This window comes from Carassius auratus, chromosome 14 (genome assembly GCF_003368295.1).
Source record: "Carassius auratus strain Wakin chromosome 14, ASM336829v1, whole genome shotgun sequence".
Lineage (NCBI taxonomy): Eukaryota > Metazoa > Chordata > Actinopteri > Cypriniformes > Cyprinidae > Carassius > Carassius auratus.
This window is the reverse complement of record NC_039256.1, coordinates 10,637,552-10,649,412: the sequence shown is the minus strand read 5'-3', so window position 1 is coordinate 10,649,412 and position 11,861 is coordinate 10,637,552. Positions and strand designations below refer to the sequence as shown.

Here is an 11,861-nt window from a genome sequence, read left to right as displayed (position 1 = left end):
ATGAGGTGGGATTAAATGATCATGCAGAGTAAGGCATTAATATGTGCTGTAGAAGTACTTATAAACAGTTAATATGCTAGTAATATGCATTTTAATAAGAAACTAGTTAATAGTGAGAACTGCTAACTACTGACACAATGTGCAGTTGGTTCTCTGAGTACAAAGCCAAACACATTATACAAATACATTATAGACTAACAACTTTTAATATTTATTTCTAAATGTTACGTAAACTAAGCAAATAAATTAAGTAAATATATGCATGTATGGGAAGGAAATAATAAACTTGGGGTTTGTGTCAAAGATGATGACATATGTCTTGTTCCATGTTGTGGATGATTTGAAACATCCAGCTGTTTTCTACCATATGGCTCTAATTAAACTGGAATGTGTTTCCTGAAAACAGATCTAAAATAGAGCTTGAATCTCCATTAATCAGGATTTTCCCCCCTGTCAAACCTCAAGGCTTTTAATTAATAGCAGTTCACACATGTCATTGGAAATCTGAAAGCTGTAGAGTGTAACTAGGCCACTCATTATATGGAATATCTGAGATCCCCAAACCCCTCGGTTGTCGACTTGCAAACCTTTAATGACATCAAACGCATGCCGCCATGCAAACCTGCAGCTGACAGGGCAATAAACATACCTCCTAATGGATGTGTGTGTAGAGCGAGCACTTTTCAAGTATTACAGAAACATGCAGATAGCTCATTTCAGCCCTAATTGCGATGTCCGCCTCGATGTGCTCATGTAATGTATTGCTTGCTTTATTCTAAATATCTTTCAAGTGCACTATTTGACCCTCTGGGCCGCTTTTCATTACGCATAATTTGCAAACCCAGGTAAAGCAACTAATTAAGTTTTTTTTGAGCCGACCTCTATGGCCAAATGTGGGATTTGGTTGGGCTACAGAGACTTTGCCTCCCTTCGCTCTGACAGCTCAGGCTAACTAACTCGAGGTTGTTCACAGCACCTACAGCAATCATCTCCATCGACTTAATGACTGCTTCATCAAAAAGGGCTGTATAGCGCAGACCCGAATGACTGTTTCAGCTAAAAGAAAGGCATTTCTCTAACAAGCAGGTGTGGGAATGGAGCGAGTGCAGCTCTTGGCAGAGCTAATGTTTCTTTTTGTTTGTTCTCCAACAAGAAGCTCCAAGTGTACCCTGATGTAATGAATTCCCATGCTGATCCAGGCTTAACTGGTGAAGGTGGTTGGCTAAAGTAGTACTGCAAGCTACTCTAGCAAAGAAACTTAGAAATCAAAGCACCAGCATGCAAAACAGAACATTGATGAACATAAGTTAATCAAATAAGCATTTTACAGTTATGAAGATCATTTTACAACCCAGATTCACTAAAAAACATGCTTCTGGTGAAATTTCTGCACATTTTGTGACACTTTCAAGTCAAGTCACCTATATTTATATAGCAAACACTGTACAGCTTTACTTGAATAAAAAAAATCATCCAAAACAGAACAATGTTAATGGTAGCACTTTATTTTACAGTCCTGTTCCCCATGTACATACTATGTACTTATTATAGTAATTACAATAACTATGTAATAACTAGGTACTAACCCTGAACCTACCCCTAAACCTAACCGTACCCCATGTAGCTACCTTGTATTACCAGAACTTTCTTAGATAAATACACTGTAAATATACTATAAGTACATGTTAGTACACGTACTGTAAAATAAAGTGCAACCATGTTAATGTTAGAAAGCAATGCTAACAAAAGTGAGAAAGAAGCACATTTCCTGAAGCAGCTTTAAACTTTAGATTGTTTCTGCATTGCTTTTTCGTAGTAATTCATTTAGTGCCATTGACAAACACTACATTTCTCCGGCATTATGTCAACAATTATATTTTATGTAGAACTTTTACATATGTAGAAATTAGTTAACTCTCGCTGATTAGTTTGAAGTGGTTTTTCACAGCATAAAATAGTAACAAGATCCAAATGAGTGTTGGGTGAAGTAGATACTGACCCGCAATCAACTAAAACAAAGCCTGCAAATCTATCCCCATCTCTCGGCAATGAAGAAGATCTTTACGTTCAACACCAACATGTTCAAATTGTTTATGACTCTTCAATTGAACTCTTGAACTTGTGGATCATATTTTCCAACAGAAAGCACACACAGCACATAAAAGTCCCCATTAAATATATATATATATATATATATTGGTTATTGGTATCAATGTTAGTCTTAGAGTAAGCTAATGTGCACCAAAACAATGACAAAATTCACATTTGTAAGCTATATGTATAATGTACAGTCTATCTACCACCAATGTTGATGATTTCATTCTGCACATCAGATTTTCCGTCCAATCAAATGCTCTCTAGAATCTGAAGCATCCTACCCCATACACTGTGAAAGACACTACCTGCAGATGAAATTGGTTACTTGTTTGCATATTTCTTATATTTTATATGGCAAATGGCACACAGTGCACTATGTAGGGGATAGGGAGCGATTTGGACATTTAAACCCTTTCCTTGGGGGTGAATGAAGTCTGATTTCACAGTGAGCTCCAGAATCATGTCAACGCTGAATAACGAGGCACCTCAGTCGCACTACAAATAAATCTTTTGTTTGTAAATTGTACTTACGCTATGTGTCTTTGAATAGTTGTCATTTGAATTATTTCATCGAATGCTATGACATTTAGAAATGTTAAATGCGGACTAAGTGGACTAAGGGCCACTGCAAAACAAACGCATAAATAATAATTAAATGAAATAAATGTTTGATAAAGACCGAGGCACTACAAACAGCCGTGTGAACCTTTCTTCTCCGAGTTCTTTGTGATTACTGAAAATGAAAAACGCAACAAGTCTAACTAAAGGACCGATTCTGACTTGAAAGCGTGAACACCCATTGAAGCTTGATGCATTTGATTTCAGCTGATTTCAACTGAAGATCAATGCAGAAATGTTACTCTCTCAAGCGCTAGGAGACTCACCCTAAAGAACTCTTTGGTTGATCCTGAGTCCAAGGTCCCGTATGCGATCTCTGTTTGTTTGGCTAGATCTTCAGCGCTCTCTATGGGAGAGACCATCCTCTCTACGGTGAGGAAAGCAGCCAGGTTAGCCGTGTAGGACGAGATTATGATGAGGGTGAAGAACCACCAGACGCCTCCCACTATTCTGCCCGATAAGGACCTGATGCACAAATACACAAATACTGCCATTCAGGCTTGAAAACATTAAATCTGCTGTATCAAATAATCAGGCACTGCTTTTTTTTTTTTTGTTTACCCACTTGAACACATGACTTGCATCCTGAGCTTCCATTTAGCCACATAGACAAGCAATTTTCGGCAATATTCACACACATATATATTGAGTTAGTGTCTAATTTCTGATCTCGCAGAAGTTTGAGTCACATTAGCTCAAAGCTTATTTTCCAGCTGTGCGTTTATTGACTGTTGCCTAGACAATATATTAGCATAATCAAATAACATATGGGATCAATGATTGTATTCTGTCCTCTAAAGTGTTTTTGCCTTGGGCTGAATGTAAGGCGGTTTGCCCTTCTGTAGACTACGTGCTCTGTCAACCATGCGGCTTTGTGAAATATATGTACAGAGTGCAAATAACAAGTAGAAACTCTTATGGACTTAAGAAATATAATGATTACATTTTAGATTAACATGGGTTTTTAATAACATGGACCCATTTGAAATATATCCAATCCACAGTGTACCAGGCCAAATGCTATTTATAATTTTTCCATATGTGGGTTTAAATTGTTCAGTCATTTTCAATATGGCCTCAGACTAGATTGCTATATGATAAACTGATGAACATTACTGGTAACACTTTACTTAAAGCCTTTATATATAATGCATTATAAAAGCTAGTTTTAATGCATTAATTATGCCTTGTAGTAAACCTCATAATCACTGTGTGATGTCATTAATAACTGTAACCACAATTGTAATATATTATACTACTTCACTGTCACACCTTTAGAAAGATTAATGAATTAAAACACATGACAAACAAACATTCAAATAATGTCGTGCATTTTGATTTTTCTTTTATTAAAATATATAATGCATTACAATTATGCATAATACATTCTAAACAAAGGCTTTAAGTAAAAAGTTACCAAAGTATTTATGGATATATGATAAATTGATATATGTTATGATAAATGAACATTTAATCCTTTCATTTTATTGTATTATTTGTGTTAATTTTTTTTTGGGTGTAGCTGAGTTTTTTTTTTTTTTATGCACAATTGTCAGCCAGCACAGGGGAATATGAGAGATTAATATTGCAAAAATGATCTATGACAGCGAGCTGCACAATGAAGTCATTATTAATCAACTTCCAGCTGTTAAATGGAGGAACAATGTGAACAATCCTACATCTCCATCACAGATGCCCACGAAGTGCTGCAGCAGGACTTCTCAAACAATAACTGAATCAGGTAAATGAGAAATACATAAAGAGAGTGAAATGAGAATATGTTGATCAGCTAATCCTTTACAAAAGAGCAAATTAAAACTAGAGCTGTGTCTGCATTATCTTTCAAACGTGAAAAACTGGAATTACCATCAAGACTAGAGCTGTGATGTATTTAATGTGCTTGTCAGCAGCGCTGGGGAGATTTACTTAAAACTGTAGTTAGTAACGTAATCCATTACATTACAGATTGCAGGTAATATAATTGGACTACTTTTTGATTACTTTTAGATTTATTTTAACTTAACCATTTTATCAAATTGATTGAAATATGATAATCTAACCATACTGAGATATGATTTTTTATTTTTTATTTCAACTATCAAAACAAATCACTTAATAAAAAACATAGAATATTATACCTATTTATCTGTGTCATGTGACCATGTGAATAATATGTTAATATGAATATATATTTTACTGTAGTCTGATTACAATTGTTTTGAATTGCAATATAATCTAAATAAGTACTTAGTTTTTGGATCCTGATTATATAATACAGATTACATGTAATCAGTTTCATTACGACCCAGCACTGCTTGACTGTAACGCTACATTTAAAAAATGTAAAATTAATGACTAATGAATTCCCCCCTTTTTTCCCCCAAATTTTTACAGTGTTTTTATTTTTTATTTTTATTGATGGACAAGAAATTCATAGATTATACTCTGATCTGAGGCCATATTGAAAATCTGAAATGGTTTCCAGTTATACAGGTATCTGCTCTAAGGAACACAGTGTATCTAAACCAGTGATAAATTGTCATCTACTGTATGCATGCAAACCCACATATGGACTCTTTATGGCCATAAAGTGACCCAGCGACGAGGCACCAACCTTGGTGAGATATCACAGCCCTGCTGCATGAAGGCCCCTAGAGAGAACCACAGGCTGTTAAAAATCCCAAAGTCATTAGGCGGGTCTGGAGGGGTCTGGGGGTCTTTGGCTTCATCAGTCTCATCCAGGTGCCACTCGTAGGGACTGAAGCGGCTCACGAGGAACAGCACCACGCTGACGCCGATGTAGGCGAAAACGATACACATCCAGATCTCATATGCCAGAGGGTCCAGGAAGGAGAACACACCCGGCTTGGACTTCTGAGGTTTCTTGATCATAATGGAGATGCCCAAACTCATGAAGGGCTTGGAAAAGTCAATGACTTCCTCTCGCACTAGCGTGATTGTTAATGGTGCGACGGCTATATCTGCTCTCTGGAAACAGGGACATGAACCAAACGTGTTAGTGCTGAACAAGCACCAGTACAATAAACATGCACTGCTAAATGACTGACAGATGTTAGCAAGGCATTTGTTCATCACAAAGAAGTTTTGGCACGTTTAGATGCACGTTTACTTTAAGCTCTCAGCGTCTTTAAGGTAACATTTTTTGAACATTGAACTTTATTACACCTGAAATCAGGATGGTTTGAAACATTGTTTTTGTAAAGCTTGTTATATGAACAAAATAATAATAATCATAATAATAATAAAAAAAATTGACACAATTGAAAAGGACTAATGGTCTTGCAGTCAGAAATGACTACCATAGTAAATGCATGAAAAAAGTAACTATGCCTGAAAATACTCTCTCTATAAATAGGGCTAATAGTGCCCTATAGTAATATCGTAATATTTTCTTTTTTTTTTATCTCCAATCAGATGGCACTAGTCTACCTTCCATGCATTGGACTTTAAATACAATTTTGTACAAATGATTTCGACTCTAAATTATTTTTTGTAGGTAATCAGATGTTTTCCATGAAGCATTTTGAACCTGGAACTTTCCATTCCCATTTGGACGAATCAATCAGATCAATTTGTCACAGAGAATTACATCTAGAGCTCAAAAGGGGTCATTTAGTGTTTTCTCAGGCCTCGGTGTGGGGAAGGAAGCTAGAAAGAGGACATTGACAGAGGCAGAACTTTCTCTGCCTCAGAGAAGCACATGCGAGGCGTAACAGAAAAGGCTTTTTGGCTGTGTAACACAGAAGTGACAGCTGAGGATTCGCTTGACTAGATTGCAAGAGTCTTGCTAATTCCTGTGACCCCTATGCCACTGCATCAGCCGACAAACAGAGTGTAATCGCAACGAGCAGGAGACTTTGTTGGAAAATGTTTTTTAAATGCTTCCCTTCTCATGCTTCACATAGTGTTGCTGTGGGAACTGCAGATATGAGGCGCAGCTGCTTCCCCCTTCCCATAATCCTCAGAGGCACTCTAGCATGAGTGTATAGTAAAGAGGCAGTGAAAGATTTTATCTCACATGTGTCCTCAGCCAGGAGGACATTAGTTATGCAATCAGGAAGTGTAAGGTCATGGCAACTCTGCAGGTGAACGCTGGTTATAAAAGCCTGTACAAATATAAATATCCTTTTATCTCGTGGTTGTAGTGAATGGAACTTCGGTGTACTGTCTCAATAAATCATATAATCATTTGCATATAAATAGCTAATTAAGAGTCTACCAGAAGTGATTTATCAGCCAGGAAGAAATACGCCTCAAAACTCTCAGCGTCTCCTGCGTGCTGGATAAATACTTGCATGTGATCTTTTAAGCTCTGAAATTATCTACGTATTGCACAAATGCGCTCAGGTAAAATCCAATTGATAAGAAATGTGGTTGATAAACTGTGAAAAAAAAAAAGAGAGATTAAATAACATTGCCACTTAGATGTCATTTAGACAATTCCAGAGGAATCACATTTATGTTTTTATCTGCTTCTGGCTAGTAGCGAAAAAACTAATCCATGAAAACCTTAGCGTTATAAAAACAGAGGAACTCACTCATTGTTTAGACAGAGCTGTCGCTACTGTCTGTAAACTTCAACAGATGACATAGGTGGATAATATGATTATAATAGTATTACATGATTACAGTATCAATCAGTGTTATTCTGAAAGTTTAGCTTCCTAAGATACAAGCTACTCAGAATTTAAAGTCAAGATGTACTTTTGAATATGGTATTAAGAAAATGCTACATTGGTGCTATTCAAGAGTGCATTTATAAAAAATAATAATAATAATATATTTTTTATATACAGTACAGACTGCATTTCGTCCCCTTGGAATTATAAGGTTCTATCTGACATTTTTATCAAAATTGAGTTATTCACATATTCTTATTCTGTGACAATTTATTTACATTATGTGATGTTTAAGTTGTGTACATTTTAGGATTTTGTATTGAAAAAACAAAAAGGTTCTATCTACAGAAGTCTATGGAACACACACATTTTAAAGCTCAATATCTCAAAACTACTCAGAACGCAGATTGAACCTTATAATTCCAAGGGGACTATTTATAAAAAAAATAAATTATAATATATTTTTTATATACAGTACAGACCAAAAGTTTGGAAACATTACTATTTTTAATGTTTTTGAAAGAAGTTTCTTCTGCTCATCAAGCCTGCATTTATTTGATCAAAAATACAGAAAAAAATGAAATATTGTTATATATTATTACAATTTAAAATAATTGTTTTAAATGTATTATACTTTAAATGATAATTTATTTCTGTGATGCAAAGCTGAATTTTTAGGATCATTATCACATGATCCTTTAGAAATCATTCTAGTATGATGATTGATTATCAAAGCTGGAAACTGTTCTGACGCTTAATATTTTTTCAGAATATGTGATACTTTTTTAGGATACTTTGATGAATAAAAAGTAAAAAAAAAATAATAATAATAATAAAAAAAAGAAGCTATGTTTTTAAAATGTAAATATTTTGTAATAACAATATACACTACTGGTCAGTAATTTTTTTTTTTTTTTAATAAAATCAATACTTTTATTGATAAAAAGAGTTATTAAAATATATATTATTATAATTTGTATTTTATTTTGAATAAATGCAGTTCTTTTTAACCTTTTATTGATCAAATATATTAGACACCAGAACTGTTTCCAACACTCATAATAAATCAGAATATTAGAATGATTTCTAAATGATCATGTGATCGACTGATGTTACATGTGACACTGAAGGCTGGAGGAATGATGCTGAAAATTCAGCTTTGCATCACAGGAATAAATTATTTCTTTAAAGTATATTCAAATAGAAAACTATTATTTTAAGTTGTAATAATATTTCACAATATTACTGTTTTTCTGTATTTTTGATCAAATAAATGATGAGCAGAAGAAACTTCTTTCAAAAACATTAAAAATAGTAATGTTTCCAAACTTTTGGTCTGTACTATAACTATCAGATTCAATCTTTTTCCATTGAGAGAAACTCAAAATTAGTAATAAAAACATGCTATATAATGAAGAACAGCATTTAACTAAATATTAGACTATAAACAAGGGGACTTAAATTACTAATAAATTAGTAACGACTTCTTTTTAAACAATCAAAATAAAAAAAAATATATGTATTTATCAGAAGGTCAAACGTGGCTCATGTTTGTCCTTACTGTCTGACCACTATTATGTTCAATGGTTCAATGATGGTGAGATTTTTTCTTCTTCTTTTTATCTCCACATGCATTACCTACACGACCCACATTTTGAGAATAATCTGAGTATCATTCCCAACGTTAGCACATCAAAATCAGCCAATCTATCTGGCTGATGGTAAGGAAATTGAACAGATGAGGTAGCCTAACCCTCATGCATTTTGTATATGGTCCTTCTTCTTGAATGTCGGCTCAGGGAATTGGAAGTGATTTCACTGGGTTTTCCTCCATTTATAGCAGGGGAGCGCTTTGACAAATGCAAAAATGGCGGGTTGCCTGGGCGCACTGTGAAAAGTGCCTTTGAGATCCAACAGCATAGTGATGAATTAAAGCAGTGCATGCTGGGAAGGAGCATGTTTAAAACACAGTCTTGCCACCAGCACTGTCTGGCTGCAGTTATAGTTGAATGACACCCAGACATTTCCAGTCAATTTCCCCACGCTCTTTCCCATGAACAAAAGACATAAAGGCAATTCACGTCTTCCAAACCCTCATTTGACAGCAATTTCTCTTTATATAGTTTATGCAAGGTTCATGAATAAAACAGACTACTGCAGAAGGAAAGGTTAGAGTTTCTGTGGAAGAGTTTGAAACGAATCCAATACTCACCCCATAGACTAGTTCACCCACCATCCCATTCCAAGTCTTGGTTTCAGGGTCACGGGCGCCATATTTTCCGTCCATGACTATGGACAGTCTGTACTTAATCCCAACATGTTTGGCAATCTCAGAAGCTAAATCGACACAGTAGCCTTCATACTTGTCATTGCCTTCCAGATGCATGTGGTTTTTCTTGAACATCACATATGGTGCTTCCTGTTAATCAAACACATGCTCATTTATTACCATCTTTGCTCATTGCTTTCATTGTCCGGTGTCACAGGCACCAGAGCCCACCGACAGTTTATCAGTCACAGACATGCAGGCATGCTGGGATATCATGACTGTGCATTCATACCCACCCATTCTCTCACACACATAATCCACCAAACTGGAACACACACAAGAGGAACAACTGAAGCAGCAGACGGGGGATTGCAGGACATTGATCCACATGTGGCCACAGTCAGACCAAACTAGTAATTTCTAAGACCCTCTTTACACCTAACATTACCATCAATCTCAGGTGATCCAATCACAGGTTGCCAACTGAGACAAATTGTTGTCGACACCTGAAGTACAGTCTGACAGTTAAAGTCTGGATCTCATGCTCTTGGTCTTGAGACCTCAAGATATCACATGATATCACATTCTTTCATGTCTTAAGCTCAAGACACACAATTTTCGGCTGTCCCAGATGAACGATTGGCACTGTGTAATAATCGTGGCAGTTTCTGTGATCATGGCTCTTAAATGGTCATCCTTTGTCGTACAGTGAAAGAGGTTCAAAGATGTCCATTGTCACGGTCTTGCGACCAAATATTTCCTGCGATCATTTTATCAGAAATTCAGTATGCTCATTGCACAGTGTGTTTGCAGCCTCATTACTGGCCAGTAAAAAAGTGATGAAATAAATGCGACATGGCGCTAAAACATTAAACTGCTTAACTCAATTTCTTAAGTGCTTTAAATGGTTAGAAAGGCATTATATAAATGCAAGTAACTATTATTATTCATTACTATGCATTCCTCTTTGGCTCCCCTCAGTTTTTTTTTATATACATAAATAATATAATTGCTAAAATGTGATTCATCATGCTTTTTGTTTACCACTAGCACATGCTGATGATATTTTTTTTCTTCTTTAGTAGCATGCATCGTAGTCTACGAGTCAATAGGTGGTAATCATCATACAGTCTAAGCATGTCATACCCAAGTTTATAATGCTGCAATAAATTCATTATTGGTTCTTGGTGTGGCTATGGGCCACTGTCCTGAAAAGCTCCATCCCAAAATCAGAATTGTAGCTGAAAGATCTAACCCAGAAGTGGACAATCCTGTTCCTAGAGATCTGCCTTTCTGCGGAGCTCATTTCCAGCCATGCTTCAGCACACCATGTCATAATTATCAAGTGTTCCTGATTATAATAATAATGTAGTAATAATAATAAGCTGGTTCAGGTGTGTTTGATCAGGAAGGTAGATCTCAAGGAAGAGGAGTGGACACCCTTGATCTAACCTATGTCTTCAGGATTACCTGGAAATTGCAGCCAGGCAGGTTTGATCAGGGATGGAATTAAACTCTGTAAACAGTGACCATCAAGGTGTGCGTTTCCCTGGTCAACGTTGTTACCAATAGAGTATAGTGGAACTAATGACCATAGTTATCTAACGATAAATTTGAGAAACACACCCCAGGATAATTGTTTTGGGTCTGGGTCTTGGATCTTGGTCTAGATCTGGGCTCTGGTATTAGTCTGGATCAAGGTTTTGAAGGGCCTTGGAATTAACGAGCTTCTTAAGTAACCACATGTGATTTATCACAAACATCACTGTAGCACTGTGAGTGGCTGCCATATGCATTCCCCATTAGCACCTCTGATGACTGCGTCATCTCTGGACTCTGTTTGCCTATATTTAGCACTATCCTCTTGGGATCAAAACACTGGAGATGGATGATATCAGGTGTAAACAGGGAATGAGATCATTAAGCAACATTGGAGACTATGTAGGTAGACAAAGTAGGTTTGATTCTGCTTCTTTCTCTCTCTCTCTCTCTATCTCTCTCTCTCTCACACACACACCCACACACACACACACACGGCCGTGGTGCAATATCCCAGGGGTCTGAAATGCACTGGCAGTTGAGGGTGAGAGGTGAGGTAGGCAAGAACGTATGAAGTGAGAAGGAATCCGATTCATGAAGTAAATGGCAGTGACTGCAGGAGAATCAATGTGTTGATTCTGTTCAGACACATTCAAGCACGTTGCATCTATTTGCGACAGAAGCCTTCATCATTCCAA

The 11,861-nt window shown here is 36.2% G+C and overlaps 1 protein-coding gene across 1 annotated transcript in view; it reads right to left on the bottom strand.

Moving 5' to 3' along the window:
* Window positions 1-2,924: 2,924 nt before the first annotated feature.
* LOC113113583 (glutamate receptor 3-like) overlaps window positions 2,925-11,861 on the bottom strand; it is a 101,629-nt gene continuing 92,692 nt past the window's right edge. Inside the window, exons 10-12 of the mRNA XM_026279859.1 lie at window positions 9,568-9,774; window positions 5,330-5,703; window positions 2,925-3,180 (exon numbers count right to left, since the gene is read on the bottom strand). Coding sequence (XP_026135644.1) covers window positions 2,940-3,180; window positions 5,330-5,703; window positions 9,568-9,774 — 822 coding nt within the window. The 3' untranslated portion in view covers window positions 2,925-2,939. The remainder of the gene's footprint in view (window positions 3,181-5,329; window positions 5,704-9,567; window positions 9,775-11,861) is intronic.